This window comes from Scleropages formosus, chromosome 2 (assembly GCF_900964775.1).
Source record: "Scleropages formosus chromosome 2, fSclFor1.1, whole genome shotgun sequence".
Taxonomy (NCBI): domain Eukaryota; kingdom Metazoa; phylum Chordata; class Actinopteri; order Osteoglossiformes; family Osteoglossidae; genus Scleropages; species Scleropages formosus.
The window spans coordinates 31461861-31486717 of record NC_041807.1 but is presented as its reverse complement, the minus strand read 5'-3'; the positions used below and the strand labels follow the sequence as shown (position 1 = coordinate 31486717).

The following is a 24857-nucleotide window of genomic DNA, read 5'->3' as shown; positions in this document are numbered from 1 at the left end:
TCATGAGGTAGACGGCCTGAGGAAAGAAACTTTTCTTGCGCCTGGCTGTTCCTGCGTCCTGGTGCTCGGTGCTCTGTAGCGCCGGCCAGATGGCAAAGGTTCGAAGAGGAAGTGGCCTGGATGTGAGGGGTCTACAATGATTTTGCTAGCCCTTTTACCGACTCTGGACGAGTGCAGTTCTCGGAGAGCTGGGGGGGGTGCCGATGATTCTTCCAGCAGTCCAAACTATCTGTTGTAGTCTTCCGATTTCGTCCGATTTCGTAGCCGAACCAGACAGCTATAGAGGTGCGGAGGACGGACTCGATGACCGCGGAGTAGAATTGCATCTGTAGCTCCTGTGGCAGGTTGAACTTCCTCAGCTGGCGAAGGAAATACAACCTCCGCTGGGCCTTCTTCACGATGGAGTCTATGTGGGGCTCCCACTTCAGGTCCTGTGAGATGGTGGTGCTCAGGAACCTGAATGACTCCACTGTTGCCACAGTGCTGTTCATGATGGTGAGTGGGGGTAACGCTGAGGTGTTTCTCCTAAAGTCCACAATCATCTCCAGTGTTTTGAGCGTGTTCAGCTCCAGGTTGTTGTGACTGCACAAGACAGCCAGCTCTTTGTAGCCCTCTGAGTAGCCCTTTTCTAGTGCTGGGACTAAGCATTGCCTTTTTTTGCCTACAGTCCCATGCTGAGGATATCTTTTTTAATAATGTTACCTATTTTTAGAACTCCAGATGTCTGTGAGAATTTCCTGACAATAATCTGGAGCTATCACTTAAGATAACTCACAGTAGACTCTCAGGCAATTAGAAGAACTAAGCCTTTTTAAAACCAGCCACTTAAAGCCCTGTCGCCTCCTTCAAGTTTCAGGTTGTGCACAATTTGTGCTTCTTGCTGCTTCAGACCAGTCTCCTGCTCAGCTGTGTGGGCTGTGGGTCGGTCACTAAGATCACCAAGGCACCATGTGGGGCAGGTGAAATGACTGCGGCCGGTCCGCACACCACCACGACAGACTAACGTCAGCAGCCAATTCAAGTGCGTGAACGTGGGGCGGCACGGTGGCACAGTGAGTGGCGCTGCTGTCTCACAGGGCCTGGGTGGTGCAAGTGAACGTGGGTTTGATCCCCGCTCAGTGTGTGTGGAGTTTGTATGTTCTCCCCGTGTCTGCATGGGTTTTCTGCGGGTGCTCTGGTTTCCTCCCATAGTCCAAACACATGTTGTTCAGGTTCACCCATAGCGTGTGAGAGACGGATGTGTTCCACTGATGTATGGATGAGTGACCCAGTGTAAGTAGTGTATCTAGCAGTGTAAGTCCCTTTGGTGAATAAACTATGTGGACTGATAACACTGCATAGAGTTCATTGGAAGTTTCTTTGGAGAAAAGCATGTGCTAAGTGAATAAATGTAATGTATGTAAAATGCAACATATGCACCTTGTGTCATTAAAAAAAAAAGTCAGGCATGAAGGCTTTAAATTGCTTCTGTCATATTTTTTATTTACAGTACAAAAGATACAGAGCCAAGAATATCACCTTATGCATATGATACAAAAAAATAAATAGACAGGAAACTGGTTAATCTTATTCTCCCTCCGTAACATCCCTGCTGCTACTGAATTTGGGTCTGGATAAATGTCAGTCTCCGGTTTGTGCTTTTGTCTGCTGTTTCATTTGGAATATGAGTGGACTTGTTACATATGAGTACAACTATACAGAGCTATAAATGCAGCCTCACAGGTCTTCGTCTGCCAGTCAGAACATTTCATTATACGTCGGGCAAGGTGTCTATTTTGATTAGCAAAATCCTTACTCATTAAAGTACTGAATACTGTACACCGTTTTTCTTAGAACTCAACACACAAAAGCAAGACCCAAGAGTATTAACTGTACTGTGCACTTGCACACGCTCAGCATTTAACCAGACCCGTTCAACACAACAGCTAGGTTTGCAGGTTGCAGCAGAGGTGGACACATTCAGTCCTGGAAGGTCTCAGGACTCAGGACGTCCTCATTTTTGTTTAATCTCGGTGTTCAGCTGTGTAACTGGTGAACAAGCCACCTCACCTGCAGCCCTTGCGTACTGGACCCGCTCACCCGTCGCACAGGTGTATTTACACTGAGAAAACGTCCAGAAGGCACACTGTCCACGTGGTGGTCAAGACATTTGAAAAGTAAACAGAAATGCTCTGTTAGACGGTGAAATGTTGTACATTCACTTTGTACATAAAATTATATGCTGTACATGGATTCATTCAACCAAGGGACAATCCACAATAAATATTATTCTAATAAATGTCATACTCAGCCTACACAATATCACGTGTTTGTGCTGTCAGTAAACAAGTAAGCAATTCTAATATATTGTACAGCTGTTACAATAACACATTCTCCTATTTTTCACTGCAACAAGTTTCACTGTTCAAGTTTGTTTGCAGTGTTTACGCTTAGTGTCTACCACTACTAATTCGTGACCATGGCAACAGGGGAGCAAAACCACCTACCTTTAGAATAATCAGCACTTACATTCTAATGTTTTTAATTTACTATCACCACTTGCGACTGTTTTTCACTAAGGACCTGGAGAAGCCTTGCAGTCCATCTTTCAACCTCATTAACTTAAAGAGATTCCTGTGGTAATAAATCCCAGCAATTAACTGCATCCATTAGTCTGGCAATACCAATAAAACCCAGTAATGAAAGCAAGTAAAAAGAGATGGTGAGTGCTGGTTAATTTTATCACCTGCCCTCATTAAGTGTGTACCCTGTTTGTATTTATGTTCGTACAACAAGTTGTCAATGTACATTTCAGGCAGTGACAAGGCTGACAGTGTCAAAAGGCCTCTTCAGCTGTTACAGTGACATTGTATTTACGTTCCCTGGCAGAATGAGAACTGAAGCTAAACCGAGGCTCTTTAAATGCAATTTTAACAATAAGACATTTGAGACCTAAGGCAATCTGCATTTGCCATAACAAATACTGCTTTAAAAGCAGGCCCAGGGCCAATATCTGAACAAATTACTGGGAAAGTCAGAGCTGATCTGGACCTAGAGAGCAGCGCTATATGTGTCCACTACTCTCCTGGGCCTTCTGAAGGAGTTCGTCCCTTTCCTCCTGCTTGCTCGTGGCTCGCTTTTCCTTGCAGCTCTTCTGGTCCTCCAGCTCTTCTTCTGAGCTGTAAACACTGTGGTGGCTCTCTGGGCTGAAGAACTGTTGGCGGGAGTGAGAGCTTAAGTCCAGAAGATCAAAGGAGTCGCTTGAGAGGAGGCTGTCGTCGCTGATCACGCTTGATGGCCGGCTCTGCGCGCGGACTCCCTTCTGCTGGGGGGGCGGTTGGCCCTCAGCCATTGCGCTGCTGCCCCCACTGGACAGGAGAAGCCCCTCCAGGGACTCGGAGAAGTGGAGGGAGGCAGCGTGTTCGGAGAGGTCGAGGCTGGACGAAAACTTCCCGTTGCGTTTCAGAATGCCCTTCCTTCTACGCACCACCTCTGGCCGTGCTGGACCCTCTTGCTCTGACAGGGTCGTGCTGCAGCCCGTGTCCTCTGGCACATCCCCCCGTTCGGGAGAGGACGAGTACCCTGACTCCCTCTCGTACACCTTTTTAAGGATGCCCTTCTTGGGCATTTTGGAGGAGGGCTGACAACGTGTGGGGAGTGTGTGCGAGTTGGCCGTACGCCCATTTGCTGGGCCCTCGGCACTATAGGACGGAGTCTCTCCAGCAGCGCGCTGAGGTAGGAAGGCGCTGTCGAAGCTGCTCTGTGTCTTCAGGATGCCCTTCGGCTTCTTCGGATTGGAGGTGGGTGGGATGGCACTGCATGTGTTGGGCTGTGAAATGGTGTTCTCCTTTCGAGACTTCTTGATGCAGGCGGTGCCCCCAGGCTTAGCGGCAGTCTGCGAGATGGGGAAGCTGAAGTAAAGCTGGACCTCGGAGGTACTGGGCTTAGAGCAGGTGTGGCCAGTACCACAGAGCGCCCTGTTCTGCCAATCAATGTAGCGAGCGAGCAGCGGTGATGGGCAGTCCTGGCTCGTTGTGCAATCACATACGGGCTCCTGGAAGCCCCAGTTGACCCACCAGTGGTTGGCGATGTCCTCCACGGTGGCCCGCTCCTCCACGTTGACCGTCAGCATCCAGTCAATCAGCGCACACGCATCTGTTGATGACAGGAGACGACATGAAGCGAAGACCCTGGCTCTGCTCTTGCGTAACTCAGAAACGTGGAGGCGCTAGTGGCTTGATGTGAAATGCTGACTGGGTACCTGAAGGTGGCTGAGGCCTCCTGTATCTGGCCTGACTGATCTGCTCCGTCAAGACACTGTAACTGGCCCCGTCGAAAGGCATGCTCCCATAAACCAGCGCATAAAGCAGCACGCCGAGGGCCCAGCAGTCCACCTAGGAAAGACAGACACTCAACAGCTTATACTTATTTAGCCCAGGGCTCTGCAGAAAGAGAACTCAGCCAGCTCACTAATCCTCCTCGGAGCACATAAATACTGAATATATGTTAAGCATTAAGTATATTTTCTTTGGGGAAAACTATGTCTGAAAATCCTCTTAGGAAGTCACTGCTCTGAATGGTAGCAGCACCCCAGCAATGCAGGGATTATTTCTGCATTGCTGGAAGTAATTCAGTTCAAAAGTAAGGAATGTGCTGGACTTGATTCCACTGGGCTTAAGCCTGCATAAATTGGGGGTTAATTTTAAGCACAGAACCAAACTCAAATATGTCACCTTGTGCCACTGGTGGCAAGAGCTGGAAAATCTATTGAACTCTGGCCTGGCAGACTCAGATTAGCAGTGACTTTCATCACAGCTGAGCACTGTGACATCCTCCTTGGGCTCAGCATGCACAAGGTAGTCTCAGAAAGGCTATCCAATCATTTTTATTGTCCTAATCCTTTTGATTTAAGAAGAAAAAAAAAAAAAAAAAAAAGAGCTGATAAATACACCCACATAAACTGCCAAACTGCGTAGTTGTTAGATGAAAAGATGAGTGGCTATCAAACTGAGTACAGTGCATGTTCATACAATAGAGCATTAGAATTAGTGCTCAGCTTGGTTCCCTTAGGGTTAGGGCACATGCAAGCGTGTCGTCAGTCCTGGCTGGTGTTGCTGCCGGTTTGCAGTGTCTTTCTAACACCGCGTGCCACTGTCCTGCCTCACCTCAGGGCCATGGTAGGGCAGGCCCTTGATGATCTCTGGAGATGCATACAAAGGGCTCCCACAGTAGGTCTGCAGCAGCTCTCCTTTCCGGTGGTGGTTGGACAGGCCAAAGTCAGCCAGCTGCACAGCCATGGAAAGACAGAGGATTAGAGCTGCTGATGAGGTGTTGCCATGTCACCTCTAGCTGGTCCCCAAAACGTTACTATATGAAGCATGTGGCATACACTGTTCCTTAATTGAGTCAGCTATATCATTCCTTTTATTATACTGTATATCATTTTATGTGAAAATGAAACCCAGAGTAGGTAGCATGGTGACTCCCAGCTCCTGTGTTGTGCATTTGGACATGGGTTCAAATCCAGTTCAGGGCAGTTCTCATGTTTGCCCAGTGTGTTTATGCAGCTTTTCTCCTGGAGCTCTGGCTTCTTGTCACAGTCCAAATACATTTGCTTCAGGTGCACTGGTGCCTCCAAATTGCTATTTGTTTGTGTGTGTGTTTCTATGTATGTGGCTACCCTACAATAGACTGGTGTTGCATTAATTTCATGTCCAGAGGTACCTTGCTTAGCCTAACGCCCTAATCTTCAAGGATAGGTTATGGATTCCCAAAAACCAAAATTGGTTTAAAAGTGTTGAAAGTATTTACTGTAATGTTTGAATAACAGACCAGTGAAAAGGACATTAAAATCTGCACTGAGTCAATGATACTAACTGATTAGAGCGACCGCCTCTGGACTCAGAGGTCATGGGTTTGAATCCCACCTCCCGTTGTAGTACCCTTGAACAAGGCACTCACCTGGAATTACTCCAGTATACCCAACTGAATAAATGGGTAAATCATTGTAAGTTAGTTTGGAGAGAAGCGTGAGCTAAATAAATAACTGCAAATGTAACGATTGCCAGTTGCCAATAAAAACCGACTGCAGCCAGTGAATCATGCTCCACTGGAGGAAAAATACTGAGATGGAAAGAAAGAAAACAACAACTTGTCTGGGTATATCTGCTGCTGTGTAACGTGAGGTCTGAACAAGGCAGGTCAGACTGACCGCAGTCAGCTGAAGACAGTGCACCACGCTCCTATGGCTGTGTTTATAGGAGAGTGGGGAAACAGCCATTAATTTCATGGCTCCAATAACAATGGCTAGTCAACTCTAAGTCAGCGTACTGTTTATGTGGTCATGCCATTCCCTTTTTCTGGAGAAATTCTTTAGCCCTAATTCAAGTCACCCGAGCTAAAATAATCGCCTCTCAGGCCACATGTGCCACAGATTAACTCTGCTATTTTCGGGACGTGCATCAATTCACCTATCTGTTCAGATGTCCTTGATGCAAACATCTATTCGGTGAACGGCTTTATGTTTCTGCTATTGAGCCAATGTTTTAAAAATAGTTTGAACAGATATAAGAAGAAGGTTGGACAATTTGGAATGGTATTTTTGTGAACATTTAAAAAAAATAGCCTTGAAATAGTTTATGAATGCAACCCCCTACTTTTGTAGATACATTCCATTGGCATTCTTTCCTTACAAGTTAAAGATAGCACCATCACCCTTTGCAAAAGTCCTCCATTTATTAATAACAAGTTAAAACTTCTATTTACATTGGGACTTGAGCATTGCTGCATTGCGATGCTATTTGTGGCTGTTTCTGAGGTCAGCTAAGACCTGTCAAGTGACACACGTCTTCAGAGTTTGCAGGGGATTACTTTTTTATGCAGCCGTGTTTATTTCCACACGTGTGCTGGATGCAGATGTGCTGCATACTCATCAGTAATTAATCCCCCACCATTCCGCTCCAATTCTTCTGCGACCCTACTACAAACAAGAAGCTAAAACAGGGCCACTGGCAGTTACTTATTTCATAATGTACTTGTGCAGTAGGTTTCCAAAAAAAATTCTTCAAAAAGCATTTAGATTCTCCTCATTCTTTTGCGTTTGAATTACCTTCCATAAAAGGAAAGGAATAACGCAGAGGTACTGTTTAAAGAGTGGTACTATGTTCTTTGAGAGTGTTTGTTGTTGCTGTGAACGCATACCATACTTAACACTGTTCTCACTCAGTCCAAGGTGGAATCAGGGACTCTGGGTAGACCTTGTCAGCCTCACAGTGACACCCCCACAATGGCAGCATCCTAGTAACACCTGTAAAACTGCTCCCCAGGGTTTGACCATTACTGACTGACTTGCTGACCACTGAACTTTGCCCTGTTAATGTAAATTAAGCAGCTGGTTTAAACATGTGACATGATGTCCAACAGCCTCTACCTCATCTGAAATTTACCAGGCAGCACTGTTCAGGTACGTGAAAAGTCAAAATTCCTGTAACTACTGATGGCTAAACACTTGACTGTTAATAACTATCAGTGATTACTAATTACATCAAGATCTTTCCAAATGCAATATGCACACCTCTTAAACAAGAAAAAGTCTTCATAAAAACTAATTATCCACTGGGTGTAACAAATCCCAATAACGCAATTTGTTTTCCCACACACACACTGGTTCTTCTCACCTTGACATTGAAGTCTTCATCTAGAAGGATGTTCTCCAGCTTGAGATCTCTGTGCACAACACCATTCTAATAATGGGAGAGGAGAGATGGATCGCTGTTAGTGATTTGTGTCACTGACATCAGCTGAATTAAAATATGTAATTATACAAATAAATACACAGAAATAGTTTTTCTGCTTTACATGAGATTACATTAATTGGTTTAACAGACACTTTTCTCCAAAGTGATGTACGGCTCAGAGAAAACATTTCACCAACAAATGTGGAGACATAGATGCAAACGTGATTCTCAAGGTTCAGTCAGTTTGTCTGATGTCACTGTCTAAAGCAGCATGCATTACATGGGTAGCTGTATATAGAATCGGTAAAGAGCACAACATTTTTAGAACAGATTACATTAAAGATAACATGACATAAGCAACAACATGTACAACTGAAATACCAATATAATTGTGACAGATGCCTGAAATGCAAATTTGTGGAGCAGATAGGAGAGCCAGAGACAAGTGAGTCAAGAAGAGCTGTTTTGAGACCCTTTCATCGAGAGGAATTCGGCAGTTCGAGTCTAACAAAGTGCAAAGACAGAAGAAAATATGATTAAAAAATTATATGCCAGTGTTTTTACAAATTTACAAACGTCAGCTTATGCATGTAATGCCCAGGTGTTGTGATATGCAAAATTTGTGACGTAATTTAGTATGTGTTTGAGGACACCTGTGGTATTTAACCAAGACCTCCTCTAAATGTTGTCATAATACAGATATAACTGCTGATATTTACAATTAAATTTACATTTATTCATTAGCAGACGTACTGAGTCAATGATACTAACTTCACATCTGCAGCACTACATGGAGCCAGCTTCTGAAAAGAGCGATGAGGCATTTACATTTACATTTATTCATTTAGCAGACGCTTCTGTCCAAAGCGACATACATCTCAGAGAAAATACAATTTGTGCATTACATAAAGAGAAAGAGACATGGCTGCAGACATGTGATTCTTAAGTAAACCTAGTTTGTTTCTAGCCACTTTATGCATTGATGTTCACCACACAAGTAGGTGCATAAAACTCAGGATAGACTAATCCTGATCGCCTTCCTAGATTTTTTTTTTTTTTTTTTTTAAATAAAAGGTACAAAAACATTTATGTACGATACAGGAGTAGCGGCTGTGTAAAGGCTTATCTGTATCTGATATGTATTCTTTCATCCTTCCTTCTACGATTACTCAATCCAGCCAGCGCACGCACGCACGCACGCACACTTTCTGAACCGCTTGTCCCATACGGGGTCGCGGGGAACTGGAGCCTACCCGACAGCACAGGGCGTAAGGCCGGAGGGGGAGGGGACACACCCGGGACGCCAATCCGTCGCAAGGCACCTCAAGCAGGACTCGAACCCCAGACCCACGGGAGAACAGGACCCAGTCCAACCCACTGCGCCACTGCGCCACCGCGCCACCGCACCCCCTTTCTAGCCAGCACATTAACATTTATTTTAAGCCCTGTTGTTTGAGGCGCTGCCCCAGCACTGGCACAATGGTCTCCAGCGGTCTGATTTTGTTTCACTGTTCTTACACTCTGTCTGTACTTCGTGTGAAACCAGCTGGGCTATCTCTGGAACATCCAGCTCCCAGCATGGTGAGAAGAAGAGTAATTCTCCAGCACATTCCTCTATCACCCTTGCAAAATTTATGTTGTAATCAGTCTTTACCAGCTAACAAAAAAAAACTCATTCTCTACTACCTTCTCCTCCGCTCTGGTATATAAACTGCACATTCGTTTCAAAATGCTACTCATGTTGATTTTGGAGACTGGTGGTATGATCTATGATTTACACTAAATTTACAGCCTTGGCATTTGTACCAGCCATTTCCAGCACCAATTTTGTGTCCCACTGTGATTTTAAAGTCCCTGAGTCAGGGAGCCGGAGAGGAACATCTCATGACTTATTGTGCAGTTTAATAGATCATATACTTAGTTTCTCAGTTCTTTCATCAAGACCTGGCTACAGGGGGTTTATTCTCAATATTGGGACAAAAGAGGGATAGTCTTTAAGTTTTCCTCTGGCAAAGACTGCCACTTAAATGCTCTGTACCACCTCAGGGAATTCAATTACTACTTTAAGTCCAACACCAATTGCTTCTGGTGGATGGGACTGAAGTGAGATTTTACTGTGTATGTTGATGTCTTATTGTCTTCAGCTATCATTCTCTCCAAAATTTACATTGCAAACTAACTACCTAAAGGGCATGCTGATTTACAGCTTTAAGAAATCGAAGTCACAAGGAAAAATGACAATAAAGGCATACTTGCATACTGTAAATAGTCAATTTATTAATGCAAGTCAACATTCCATAAAAAAAGGATTTAATCATAAACAGTGCCTATCAGGATCTGCTCTTGGTCTCCAAATTTCATCGGAGATCGAGCGTTCTATTTGCATGATCAGATTGTGTGAGAAATATGTGCAGCTGCAAAGGTCAAGTCTGGACTGGCCTTCAACTGACACACTTTGCTGCTCTCAAAGAGTTTATTTTTACCCCCAGGGTCCGATTTGTTGAAGGAGGCCTTTGGACTCAGCAGAGCCTCACTGGAGTCCTATAGCGTTTCTGGAATGATCTCTCACTAGTGCCTCACACGCACATGCACACATACACAAACACACATATACAAGAGCATGGAGAGGCATATACTAATAGTCGCAAACAGAATTTTCTAGAATGAAATTAAAGTGGAGCGATAACTGTAAGCACGATATTACTGTGAAACACCTTATAAATACTAACTACAAACATTAGCACCAGTATCTTTCGTAGTTGTCTTCTAATTTATTCTTCATGGGCGTTCTCCTTTTTCTTTAAATACATTGCTAACGCATTTAAAGTAAACAAGTGTCATTCACAGCAGACTGCGATGGGTATGGTGGGCGGTGAAGTTGGAAATGGGGGTGTCACATTGTCAAAACACAAGCAACCTTTTGGAAATCCTGCAACATTCCAAGGTAAAGGCTGTCATTCACAGTGGGATCAAAAGTCTTCAAAAGCTACTCAAACCATGGGGAAAAGTGATGCACAGTATTTTTTCATTCTTTAAAAATTACAAGCCCTTTTCCCACACACAGATACCAAAGTATCTGTGTTATTCTATTTTCAGCCATACATACTCACATTCTTCTCTATGTTCTTTTTCAGCCCTGACACACATTCCCTCAGCTATAATTGACATTTTAACTTTAAAAAAATGTGCTGGCAAAGACCACTGGCTAACTGGCAAGCACTGTACAAATAACATATTTAAAGATGGAGGAGTTCTGTCTTTGTCTGTTTTAGTAACCACTGATGTGTGGATTACAAGAAAGGCCGCAGATCATACATTTCTCATGGAAATTGGTCACGTGTCAAACAAACGCTTTCACACACTAATTGCATCCTAAATTAATGAAGCTTTAGTGAATGTTCAGTAACACTGCAGGGAGTGGACAGTGCAAGGGAAAGTAGGGTGGGTGATTTCTGCTGCGGTTTGATAAAATGGGAATTTGAGGAAGTGTATTGCAGTATTAAAATGGAACTGATGTCCTATACCACCTGTATGAGCTCGTGCACATTCCAGAAGTGCTGATAGTCAAGGCTGTGCTGATTAACACCAACTTCTCTCTTTGCTAATTATTGATCACCATCTACAACTCAACGTCTCTAAGACTGAGATCCCTCACCTTCTGGCCCATGTGTCTACCGACAGGGAATTCTGTGAAACTGGAAAACTTGCTCATTTCATCCATTTCATCGGTTAAGAGCCTGGAAGTAAGAATTGACTCAAGACTCTGAAGCCATAACTTGGTCCCGCAGATATGTGCTGCATAACATCTGCAGGATCTGACCTCCTGTCTGGTCTTCCAATGCATGAATTGTGTGTGAGCTATCAAAGCATTCCCATGTATCTCCCCTTCTCATCTCTTTCCACTGCTTTCTGTAGCTGCCTGTATCAAGTTCAAGACTCTGGTTACAGCCTACAAGACCATCTATGGATATGCTCCCCAATATCTAAAAGACCTACCTCATCACTCACTATGCCCCAACCAGATTCCTATGCTCCTCCACTGGTGGCCACCTGGTGGTCTCACTCATAAGTGGTCCAAATGAAAAAGTCAGAAGGTTCTCAGTCTTAACTTCAGTGTTGTAGAATGAGCTCCTTCTTTCACTCAGAACTGCTAAGTCCCTCTCAAAATTCAAGAAGACACTCAAACACATATTTTTCTGACCCACTTGTCTCCTAATCTCCATTCTGCTAAACAAACATTGACTATATTATTTTTTTAAAACAATCTCTTCTCAGTTCCATATACAGCTCTTCATAGTGTAATGTACAGTTGCAAAGATGGTGCTATTGGACTAAGTCACAGTTCATTGTGAGTCATGTGTCTGCATCTTTCTGCCTGCTGGTGAAATGCACTGTTCTGTTCACTCTGAGTTTTTTGTTGTTTTGGAGAAAAGCATCTGCTAAATAAATAAATGTGATACAGACAAACCTCCACTTACATAAGTCTGACTTACAAAAATCCGGATTTATGCAAAAAATTCCCAGCATACACATTGTTAATAAGTGGGGATAGCTGGTAGCATAGTGGTTAGGGCTGCTGCCTTTGGACCAAAAGTTCGCAGGTTTAATCCCCACCTCTGGCTGTAGTACCCTTGAGCAAGGTACTTATCCTAAATTGCTCCAGTAATATCACCCAGCTGTATAAATGGGTAAATAATTGTGACCTTAGCAAATGACCCTGTAAGTTGCTTTGGAGAAAAGCGTCAGCTAAATGAATAAATGTATTTATGTATTTTACGCAAAGGTGGCGCAGCGGGTTTGGCCGAGTCCTGCCCTCTGGCGGGTCTGGGTTCAAGTCCTGCTTGGAGTGCCTTGCGATGGACCGGTGTCCCAACATGGGTGTGTCCCCTCCAGCCTTGCACCCTGTCCTGCCCGGTTAGGCTCCGGCTCACTGCAACCCCACTTGGGTCAAGCGATGTGTGAGTGTGAGTGTGAGTGAGTGAGTGATGTATTTTACACAGCTCATCTGAAATACATTATGCGCAAGTCGGCCTAACCAGACAAGGCAGGAAGCTGCATCTTCCCAGTTCTTGCAAGTTTTGAGCTGTGAACGCATCTCCTCCTGTTAGCATAGTGCTTTTTTTTCGCATATTTTCTACCCGTTTCATTATTCACAATGCCTGGTGGTAAACGTGCACTTGAAGAAAAACAAGAACCATCTTACAACCGTAAAGCAATTGATTTGGAGAAAAAAATTAAACATAATATGAAAGTATGAAGGTGGACAAAGATTTTCTATACCATAGGAACAAGGTTTAGCCGTATGGACTGTGAATATAATTGTGAAGGATGCTGCATGTATAAAGGAGCATGTAAAAGAAACAGCTAGCATGACAACAAGAATGACTAAGAAACATCAAGGCACAATAAGTGAGATGTAAAAATGATAAATTAGGCAACAGTAGCACCTTCTTGTTTGTCAGCATACTACTAGATATAAGGTAACCATGCACAATACAATACCATACCCGTACCCTATGCAGTAGTCTATTTTTTCCATTAAATGTATGCTTTACAGAAATGTAAAAATTTATTTCATGGACTAGGCCTATGTCTTATTACAGTATTTAATTTTTTTCACTGATATTTACTAGAGAATTATATTGTGTAAATCTTTTCATACCCGTGTTTTCAACAAATGAAAAGGAAATGAGAAGGCTTGGCTCTGTAACGGAGGGGGAGGGTGAATCCGACATACATAAATTTCGACGTACGTAAGGGGTTGAAGAAGGGTCTATTTGCTTAAGTCGAGGAGTCTCTGTATAAATGAATGCTGGACATGTAGGTTCAGAAGACTGCTGGGACAAACTGGTTTCTTAAAACAGAAACTTGTATAGCCTGACATTACATGATACAGTATTTTTAATATAACTGACATTTAATGAATCTAACACTACAAAATACAGCACTTTTAATATACTATTTAAACAGTGCAACTGAGTGTTTTACATAATGTTTTTTGGCATGGTGCGTAAAAATGTCTATCAAGGGATACTCCTGTTTCTTGGGATGTGTTTTTACGTGTTTTTATTAATGAAATTGATAAAACGTTTATTTCTTTTAACTGGTATTCAGTTATAACCTGACAGTAAAAAAGTGCTCTCTAGCATTTTGACATATGATCTGAGAAGGGCCAAAGAAACACAGCCACCGTGGTCAACTGTAAGACTGAAAACAATGGAAGCCTTAATTTCTTTTGCTCTGCAATTTGTAAACTTTCAAATCATGTTAATCCTAATTCTTTAGGAAAAAATTAAGATTTAAAAATAAAGAGGTTGTTCATCTGTAAAATCTGTATGAAATAGTGTAACTTGTAGTGTGGATTCTCAAAGCCATAAATACATATTTGATTAATTAATGAAGAATGCAAATAACTAAACTTGGTGAAATCAAGACTATGAATGCACAAGTTAATGTGGCTGGTTTGCAGAGAAGTTAACAGACCTTTATAAACCCAATGCCTGCTCTGCTAAGTAAGTAAGATTCTCGTATTTAACTTCAATGCTTAACGCATTCATTACAGTCCCTTTAGTTCCACTATACAATTGGCTATTTCTTTGCTGAACATTGGTTAATATCGGCTCAATAGGACACTTGGCCAATGGTTATGTTTTTTTTCTGTGAAGGTCCTCCAAGCCTGGGCCTGAGAAGATCTGGAAGACACTGGCACCCACCTTATGGCAGTAGTGTACTGCAGAAGTGATCTGCCGGAATATCTTGCGTGCCTCAGTTTCTGAAAGCCGCCTCTTGGTGTTGACGTAGTCGTACAACTCCCCACCCTTCGCATACTCCATGACAATGACAATCTTGTCTTTGCTCTCAAACACTGCATGAGAAAAAACAGGTTTTTCACCCCTATTCTCCTTATGTATTCGTAACCACTATTGCTAAAGAGCCAAATGAAGTCAAGGTGCTTGCGAATGCCATTGCTGTTGACGTCTCTCTGCTTGTATCAAATGGAGGCCAGACCCAGAAGGTTTACTGTGGTTTGACCCTTGAGGAAGCTGTTTTGTCTGAGCTGTCAGCTGTATAAATGGGTAAAGTGTTGAAAGTGTACAGTGACATTTTACTTAGGATGAAGCTGGCTACTAAACAAAATAATAATGATTATACTGTCTCATTCCTGATGTCTTTCATGTTGACATGGATTTATGTAAGGGCAGCATGTGTAAAATCAGACTGGATGATGAGGGTGTGTGGGCCTGCTTATTATGTACAGTAGATGATGATTTGCAGGTCTTCTTGATTCTTTTTTTCACCTTCATAGATACGAATGATGTTTGGGTGTCTCAGAGATGAAACGATTTCAATCTCTCTCTGAATATGGATTTTGTCCAGGTCATCAGTGATGCACTCCTTCCGGATGGATTTGATTGCCACCTAGGACAAAAGATCAGAGTATGATGGTTATTAATTTGCAAAAACCTAGACATGTTGCCATTTTTTTTACTTTTTCCCATGATTTTAGATGGAGTTTGGACTCATTCCCAGTTACTGTAGCAACCAACAACCACAGCAACACATACAGCTGAGCTTCTCTGTATTTGTCAGGAATTTTCCATTATAAAGCAAACACGAGTCTCTAGAAACTGCTTGTCAAACACAGAAGGATAGAAAACAACTCCAAACATTCTCCTTTCTAGAGTAGGTGTTACCACAGAAGCGTTTCCCACTAATGACTCTAAACTCCACCATCATTCCATTCCATTACTAACTTATTTGTACAGTAAACAAGGCAACAGGCTTGCATATATGCAGAAAAAGTGTTTTTGAGAGTGCTTATTATAGCTGACAAAGGTCCCTTATTTGAAATGTCCTGTTGATTTTTTTTCTTTTTTTTTTTTTTTTTTTTTACAGTTTTGTGTATGTTAGTTGTGACCCTCTTCCCCTTCTTTGTGTTTCTCTATCAGTCACTCATCTGGAAAAGATGTCGTTCAAAGAATGCAGTTAATGCTTCTCTTTGTGCAAAAACATCTCTTCCCAGCAGTTTTTACAGAAAATGCTCATTAACACAAACTAGTGTAAGAATATTTATTTTTTCAGAGAAGGAATCTTAAGGTGTACTTGTTAAGATTTATTTGTTGATCAGGGCAAATAAATTCCGGTCAGTTTTTCTAAGAAACAATGGCAATGTTTAAAAGCTGTACACATACTATACAATTACTGTTATTAACCACTATTTAGTTTACACCTTTGACCTAGACAACTTAAAATACTAGATACAGATCTTCACAAGGATTACCAATTTATCCAGCAAGGTATTCCACTTGGATCAATCGTACACAACGTTCTTTGTTCACAAGTACTGCAGTAGGATGAGAATTAGAACCCCAAACATTCAGATTGCAAAGCAAAAAGCTCTAAGACTATGCCACTTGCGATATTGTTAATTTCTGTTGTACAACAGTACTTATTGAGCACATATGCAGGGAGTGTGACCACATCCTGTAATGTGAAGGGCCAACTTTGATTCAAGGGGACAGCTGCAGTTGTCACTGCGGTAATACTGATAACCCCACCCCAACCATACACATACAAACACCCTTCTACTCAGGAAATGCAGAGGCCACTCTGGAGGCCTCCTCCTGTGCTGTGTAATTCCAAAGTGCGATTCCCACATGTTTCCCAGAAGATAAGGCTCCCACAGTGTCTACTTGCAGCCCAGATGTGAGCATGCCTCTCCGGTACACTTAATTCAGGCAAGCTGCACTTGAAAGACCAAAAGTTCATAATATTTGTGTCAAATCTGACACTTTTTTCTAAGCATTCATATTCATGATCTTCAGGAATTGGAGATTTAACATTAGTTAGCTCCAGGACATAAAGCAAATAATAATAGCTAATTACTGAAGATTTTTCAGAGATAGATCCAATACGCCGTACCAAATAACAGACAATGTGGGTGTTATGCAGCTCCCCCTTAAATATATTATATAGCAACATGGACTGCAGTCCCTGTGGAGTAAAGCCATTTCCTTCATAAGCCTTCACTACAATTCAAACTTCATTTTGACAGACAAGTTGGTCAAATAATGTGATGCTGGTTGAATAGTGTGTGCTTTACATGGCCACATGGTCACCAGGCAGTTTTCATTCCGCAAAGAATTTTGCGACCCCTGAGATTTTTACAATTTGTTAATGCAAAACTTTTTAATATGATGTGTTGTATTTATGTTCTCGGACAAGCGGTTTCAGACAGCATTTCTGTGTATGTGTGTGTGTGTGTGTGTATTTATGTTCTTCATAGCCCAATATCCTTGAATAACTAATGAAAACGATGCCTCATCATTCTACTCTTCCATGGCCACTGTACTTAAATTTACAGCTAAATGATTAAGGACAAAGTTGGGAAGACAGGGAATATGACAGAGAAAACATGATTATAGATTGTTCTTTGAGACTAGAGATTCACGAAGATCTACTTTCAGTTTAGCTTGAGTGTCTTGTTTTATGGCCATAACATGGCACTCACACACACACACACACCCCACCCAGTTCTTGTTCCTGGATGAGACTATAATCTTTAGTTGGCTCAGATGTACTACAGGCATTGTTTTCATAGAGCTCTTTAGGTTCATGACTTATTCTAGCTGCTACATGGTGTTCATATATAAAGAGATCCAAAGAATAGCTGAACTCCTTGCCTAGATACCTAAAGTAACTGACATCAACACAGATCAGTATATATGGCCAGACCTAAATATACCGTGGTACCCTGGGAACCTCCTGAGCCTAATGACATATGACATCTCGCTTCATCATTTGTGGCCAAACTGAAGATGCAGTTTTGCTTGTCTTGACCAATCTGTGTAAAATTAAGACTTATTTTTTCCACAAGAGACTTCATAAAACCTCAGAAAGCTGACAATACCTGAAACATCACAGCTCCACGCGAGATCCTACACAAAAACAACAAATGGACACTGACGCACACCTCTAACAATGTTCTCAGTGGTTAGCTGCCTGGCATTCGGAGCATGATCACACTTGGGAGTCAGGCTCCTGGGTGGGCATCCATGCTGTCACCAGGGCTATTTTTAACACCTTGCATTATCAGGAAGCGGCCTCCAGACAGGGGCCTCAGGCAATCTCTCGATCGGAGTGGCTGCATGCTCCCCGAGGCTCACTGCACCCACTGCTTGGAACACGTTCAAAACAACATGCTGCACGACCCAGTTCAGCCTCTCCATACCAGTGACAGCAGTCGCCACGAGTCACCACATCAGAAAGCAAGACGAGAAGCTGCACATAACTTTCCGTATATTTATATATAGTGACACTATGTATATGGGTGGTGTGTCGCAGCATCCGGATGGGGTGATAAGACATGGCTTTGATTCTTGCGCCAGGAGTCTGCATGTTTTTTGTGTTTGTTTCCTCTGGGTGTCTGCTTTCTTCCCACAATCCAAAGACATGTATTTCTGGTGAACTGGTAATATAAATTATCCAGAGTGTATGTGTGTGTGTGTGTGTGTGTGTGTGTGTGTGTGTGTGTGTGTGTGTGTGGTTAGCAGATGAGGAAATGATTGTAGAGAGTTAACTTTAATGAATGTTATGTTGCAAGTCGCCTTTGATGAAAAGGTGTTAGCATAATACACAGTAATTGCTGTGTGTTTATTTGGAGAAAAGTGTCTGCTAAAAGAAAAAATGTAATGGGTTTGCAGAAGTCCACAACACAATGTGTTGTTCAGGTCAGGGAGCACAGCAAGAAAGTTAGAAATGCTCGTGTGAGGCATTTCAGATGGACTGGAGGGTGCATTGTGGCTCCATATGGAGTTGTTCCGATGAATAAGACAGCAAAGGGGTTGCTAGGACAGCAGCAGGATGTGAACTGCAAATCAGTTGTGCGCTAGTCTCCAAACTGGGTACAGTGTTTGTATGTATCAGTACCTGACAATGGCAACAGGATGAAACACTGTCGAAGCAAACAGGTCATTTAAGAAACAAATGTGTTGCATTTAATAAGCTACACACAAGCGCTGGTCCCCTAGGAATTCCGCAGGTGTAAAGTGGGACATCAATGACAGCTCTGTTTGTAAAGACTAGTGTCATGGAAATGTATGACTGCACCGTTTGTGGAGAAAACATTACAAGATTCTGTCTGACTTTAGGTTTTACCACAGAAAACAAATCAGGAACAAGTGGAAAGTCAGGGGCACTAAATTGTGCTTTGTTAGCTTTCAGCATAATCTTGTCTGAAAAACCAATAATCTATGTGAAAAGCAATGTTTCCATCTCTGTATCACCAGTTCAGTGGTGGACAGTCCAGCAAAACTTGACACTTTTGAATAAAGTATTCAAATCTTAACTAATTACTTTTACAATTAGCTATTTAACTATAGCATTGGCTTACATTTTATACTTGCTTTAACCTGAACACACTGTATGCTTTAGGGATGCCTACTAGGTGAGACACACACACACACACACACACACACATTTTCAGAACCGCTCGTCCCATACGGGGTCGCGGGGAACCGGAGCCTACCCGGCAACACAGGGCGTAAGGCCGGAGGGGGAGGGGGACACACCCAGGACGGGACGCCAGTCCGTCGCAAGGCACCCCAAGTGGGACTCGAACCCCAGACCCACCGGAAAGCAGGACCGTGGTCCAACCCACCGCGCCACCGCACCCCCATCTAGGTGAGACAGTATCACAGAAACCCAATCTCGCTGTCCTAACTTCCTGTCATTCTGTCTTTGACACCATCCTTCCCTCTAAATCTCTTCATTTAAGGCAACAGCTCCATGTGAACACCAGTTCCTTCATCCTGTCCCACATCTGGAGATCTTAATTATCAGGGCCACTTGGACAGTAGCCAAGCTGCACCACTGGCAATCTGAAGACACCGACCCCCACCCCTGACCCCACATTTCTTCTACAATTATAACCCCTCTTTAGCTCCCAAAAAATAATGTGCATTTTGTCTGAAAGAATTTGAGGCATGCACCAGGTCTGGGAATCCAGCATCTTTTTTTCCTTGAGCTGGTCTGAACCCATTGCTGAGGAATGCTTGGTGGGGTGAGGTAGACGGACCTCGGCTGGTTGCCTACAAGGTAATCTGATTGCCGCTAAGCTTTTTCCTCAAGAATAACATGCTTGTTTCCAAGTGGAAAGCCAAAAGGCCAACTGATTGCTTTCATCTAGTAAACTTAAGGTAATTCAGCCCCAGCTAAAACATGTAATGGGAAAAAGAATACTTGAATTATATTCTTTTGTTAAAAGGTGTCTATAAAATTGGTCTTTTGTTACAAAGCAAAAATAATCATGACTGTTTTGTTTACTGAGGTTATTTCTTCGCAACTGCGACTGTAGTTCATTTAAGTTCACAATGGACCAAGTCTGGCTTTCAATAATGAACTTTGTATGAAAATAACATTGAGTTGTTTCACGTTTAATAATGAATTTAATAGTCCATTTTTACTTGATAACAGTTGGAGTTCAGGCCTACAGTGGAAATCTATTAATGTGCATCTATGATGTGAATGCACAGTGAATGTCAGTTTAACTATGACTTATCGTCTTGACATCCACAGTCCTCTCAAATACTAAACCTGACCATTGGCCAAAAAATAAATATCTTATCAATGACTATACAACATATTGATAAGAAAAGAATGTTACCCCAGGGCTACTTTATCCCCCTGTTCAAGTGCTGGCATGACTCAGTCCAGAGATATCCAAAACCCAGCAGCAATCGGAAATGTGTGGACCATCAGTCCAGCGGATGAACTCGCTTTCAGGAGCTGTGGGTAACTGGACTCTGATAAAAGGTCATCACCACTCAGATCCATTTCCTTCCACATATAACAGCTACAGAGCCGCTTTAAAGTCCAAAACAAGCACTCCAGTTACATCGCTATTACACTCCAAAATATTAGCTCTGTCCTGAGAACACATATTTTGGATATGATTCATTTCCTAACCAGACTGCCTTTGTATGCCAGCTTACAAGATACCGCTTCATTTTTGCACATTGTCCATTATACAAAAGTATGTAGATTAATTTAGTATGTCATATCTGTTTTCCGCGGTGGCGCAGTGGGTTGGACCACAGTCCTGCTCTCTGGTGGGTCTGGGGTTTGAGTCCTGCTTGGGGTGCCTTGTGATGGACTGGTGTCCTGTCCTGGGTGTGTCCCCTCCCCCTCTGGCCTTGTGCCCTGTGTTACTGGGTAGGCTCTGGTTCCCTGTGACCCTGTATGGGACAAGTGGTTCAGAAAGTGTGTGTGTGTGTGTGTGTGTGTGTGTGTGTTTTCTTGCTCAAGTTCTATTATCTTGATTCATGAACCCATTCACTAATAAATCAAAGCACACTGGACCAGTGGACACAGGAGTTCTGGGCAGAAAAAAAAAAAAACACTGCACAGGTACCTTGTACATTCACTGCAAATTGATAAAGAAAAGCAGCACAACACTGAAAACAGGATGTAACACACTGCACACTGCACAACCAGATTTACATGTGCTCAACAAATCAGACCCCATCCATTCTCCTCCATACTTTGTTATAGATAAGCAGAATATCTCAAATCAGTAATAAACTGCCAAATATGTCAAATTGTGTGTGCTTCTTACACTTACATTTATTCATTTGGCAGATGCTTTTCTCGCATCTCATACAAAATACAATCAATGTGTTCATTACATCAGCACAAAGAGACGCGTGATTGTAAAGCACAGTTAGTTACTTTCCACCATATGAACCAGCATGAAACGAAGAGCTGCATAAAGGTTTATCCAAATAATCGAAAATTCCTAATCACATTCCTAATAATCTTTTTTTAAAACATTTAAATCACACAAGTAGCTGGGTGAAAGTATCCATACATTATTAAACAGTTATGATCTCAAAATTACAGAGCATGAACATTTACACATTATGGGAACTTAGATCAGGGGAAAGGTGAGTCTGGAAGAGGTGAGTTTTAAGACCCCTTTAAATGTCGACAGAGTTTCAGCAGTTTTGAGTGAGAGGGGGAGGTCATTTCCAGCACATCGGAGCTCCTTTATTTTAAAATTGCTGTTTTTAAAGGCATACTATAAAAAAAGATGGGAAAATGTAAATATTTTTGGATTTCTTGCCCGTGCAGTCTGTTTTAAGCTTTTAGCTTTAAAAATTTACCATTGCTTTAACACAGTGATAAATAATTCATTTTAAAAGATGCTGGATAGTCACGCTATAATAATTCTGCTGAGCCTGGACGGAAGTGAAGAGCCCACAGGCTGGCAGCCTTGTCTTAGACGCATGATGAAGAAGGGCAGAGCTTCTGGTAAAATAATGCGCACCTATTTTAGCAAGGAACTGTAAGTAACGTGTGTTTGTTTTTTTTTTTTTTTTTTGTAAACACGGCGGGGGGTGGTGAGGACTGTGTTCGCCACACAAAGGAGACAGTGGACTCACGGTTGTGCCGCTGCTCCTCTCGGTGGCCTTCTTCACCTTGCCGTACGTGCCCCGGCCCAGGGTCTCCAGCACCTCGTACCTGTGCTTCAGGTTGTGCTTGTGCTGGTGTTTCTTCACCTCCTGCGGCTGCGCGGGCCTCGCAGGTGGGCACGAGCCGCTCCTCTCCGGCCGCCGCCTCGCGGCGCCCGCGTTCGCGCCGTTCGTCGCAACGCTCGAGCAGCCGTCGCCGGAGGAGGCGATGCCCCGCAGGCTCTCGAGCTCGCGGCGCTCGCTCGTGCTCATGGCGCCCTGGTCTCCGCCGGCTTCCCTCCTGCCCATCGCACGCCTGTCACTGTGGCACCTGTCACGGCGCAGCAGCAGTCCGGCAGCCCGTGAGCATCAAATATTTATGGCAGAGAGCGGGGGGAGCCGAATCTCGGCTGTTGTCTCTGCTCTGGACTACAGTGTGAACTGGCAAGACGCTGTAATGTAACTGTAAATCGGGATTTTCATCACGATTACGACGTTAGTCAACCAACTAAAAATGATCAGCTCTCACTAACAGATTAGTGGAACTGGAGGCGCCAGTCTGCTCAGTCCTTTCTGCAGCAAACCTCCCCGTTCGGCTGCTGATGTCGCATCCCGTAAATGACTCAGAGCGCAGCATGAATGGAGCGCCTGAAAGGAAACAATCCGCGGAAGGAACATGTGGTCCAGGCTTCTGGGCGGAGCCGTGGAGCGCAGCTGCCATGGCAACGTGTTTTATAGGTGGAGCCGAGAAGACCAGCTGTCATAGCAACATCCTTCGCGTCACGCACAGCCGCTCGCAGGAGGAAAGACCTTTGAGGTTTCCGTCCACCGATTGGACTCTTTCAGCTCAGCAGGGGAATGCGGAAAGAATGCGCGGAACGTAAGGCACGCGCTGGGAAAGCGACATCACTTCCGCTAGGAAATAAGCTATTAAAGAAGTAACCCCTACAATAAAACGCCGAAAATTCTACGTGTTCGTTCTTTTACAGTACAAGAAAATATATCAGCAATGAATGAAATGTGTTCTCCGTCTGTGGGTTTCTTTTATGTTTTGGTTTTTACTTATTATTGGCATTGTTTAGTATCATTAATGGCATACTTCGGCGAGAACCCACAGCAAGGGGGCGTAGTGGTTAGTACTGCCGCCTCAGTCTGGACTCGGAGGTCGCAGGTTCAAATCTCTACTTGCTTTATTTTTCTTGAGCAAGGTGTTTACCCAAAATGCTATATTAAAAATTACTAAACTCTATAATAATGAGCACATCATTTTATGGCTTCGGAGAAAAGCATCAGCTAAATGAATAAATGTACATACGTGCAATATAGTTCATACCGGCGTAAGTCTGTGACCTCTTCCGGTGTTTCTGCAGGCAGGCTTGTGGAACTGTCTCAAAGACAGGGTTCATATTGAGAGTTTGGTTCATTTTTTTGTTATAAATTCCTTTCATTCGAGTTTGGTTAGTTTTTCAAAATGATTAAAATGTAATAAATACTGTGTGATATTAAGAATGTAACTTTAAATGGGTTGTTAAATGCAGCGTTTAATGGGTCACGTGACTTGAGTTTAATTGAGAGAGGGAATGTTGAACTGTGGGTAAGGTGTTCCGGATGCGGAGGAAGGACGTGCAGCGGCGAAGCACAACTTCTGAAACGACATTTTCTGCATTAGGTTCAAAGGGCGCGCACGGTAATTATCACGTTAATTTAGTTTATTGATTTGCTTTATGAACAAATGTGATTGTTTTGTGTCTATTTATCGTGTAATTATATTTCTGTTGTAACAACCACGTAGTGCTGCTGCAGTGAGTGTTAAACTAGTGTGTGTGTATATCTGTGTGTATATATATATATATATATATAGTATGAGGGAATTTTAAACTGAGGGAAAGATGTATGCTGAATATTTTTATGTTTTTGTTTTTTGTAGTTTTCACGGTGTCTTAATAAATGGTAGAAGACAGTGACATCAGTATGAGGCGTGGCTATCCTTTACTGTTTGATCTATGTATCATATACCGGTGGTATTTTATCAGTTATTATTGCAATGTACTCTTGTCTCAGACCTCCCAAATTCTGCTGCTGCTGTGGAAAATGTAACACTGTAACTTAAGTCCCTTTGGTGAAGGGGTTAGCAATTCAAGGGCCTCCAGCTCAAAGGTTAATACTAATATTAATGATCTACTAATACAGTACATCCCCTTACTTCTAGCACTACCATCTTCCACAAGATGTCATTTTTGCATCAATTAAATATCACCCCTACAGTGCTGCTGGAAACCAGGGTTAATTTAAGGCCAATTCATTCAAGTTTCTAATGTTTTGAGGTGTATGCCATTTGATAACTCATGCCAGTCAGTACATCTGTTACATTCAGAAGACGGGTGGTGTTATTTTCTGTCCATTTTGCATTCGTGTAGCGGATAATTTTCTCCAAAGCGACGTAGAAGAACTGTTTACTAGTGTTTAGCTGACTCCTCTGTTCAAGGTGACTTCTAATGCTGGATGCGCTACCTCAGACTCCCTATAGCCATTCATACATTTGTACAGCATAGCAATGTAAAAGACACACTAAGAGCAATTTAGAGTAATCGGTTCACTGAAAACACGTCTTTGGACTGTGAGCACCCAGGGGAAACCCACATCAACACAGGGAGGGCATGCAAACTCTATACTGAGACAGCAGTGCTATCAA

At 42.9% G+C, this 24857-nt stretch overlaps 1 protein-coding gene across 1 annotated transcript; it reads right to left on the bottom strand.

Moving 5' to 3' along the window:
* Positions 1 to 1470: 1470 nt before the first annotated feature.
* Positions 1471 to 23142, bottom strand: LOC108925588 (NUAK family SNF1-like kinase 1). Its single transcript, XM_018737641.2, has 7 exons — positions 22157 to 23142; positions 15014 to 15134; positions 14429 to 14580; positions 7656 to 7721; positions 5145 to 5264; positions 4241 to 4373; positions 1471 to 4134 (listed from the first exon to the last, which is right to left on the bottom strand). The coding sequence occupies exons 1-7, from the start codon at positions 22472 to 22474 to the stop codon at positions 3044 to 3046; spliced, it is 2001 nt and encodes a 666-aa protein (XP_018593157.2). The 5' UTR covers positions 22475 to 23142; the 3' UTR covers positions 1471 to 3043.
* Positions 23143 to 24857: the final 1715 nt, after the last annotated feature.

Bases quoted from the DNA above. Each gene is read 5' to 3' on its own strand.
- LOC108925588 (XM_018737641.2), bottom strand. From the start codon at position 22,474: ATGGGCAGGAGGGAAGCCGGCGGAGACCAGGGCGCCATGAGCACGAGC. The intron at 15,135-22,156 runs GTGAGTCCACTG...CTTTTGTCCTAG, and splicing joins AGAGGAGCAGCGGCACAACC to GTGGCAATCAAATCCATCCG. The intron at 14,581-15,013 runs GTGAAAAAAAGA...TTTCTCATGCAG, and splicing joins CATCATTCGTATCTATGAAG to TGTTTGAGAGCAAAGACAAG.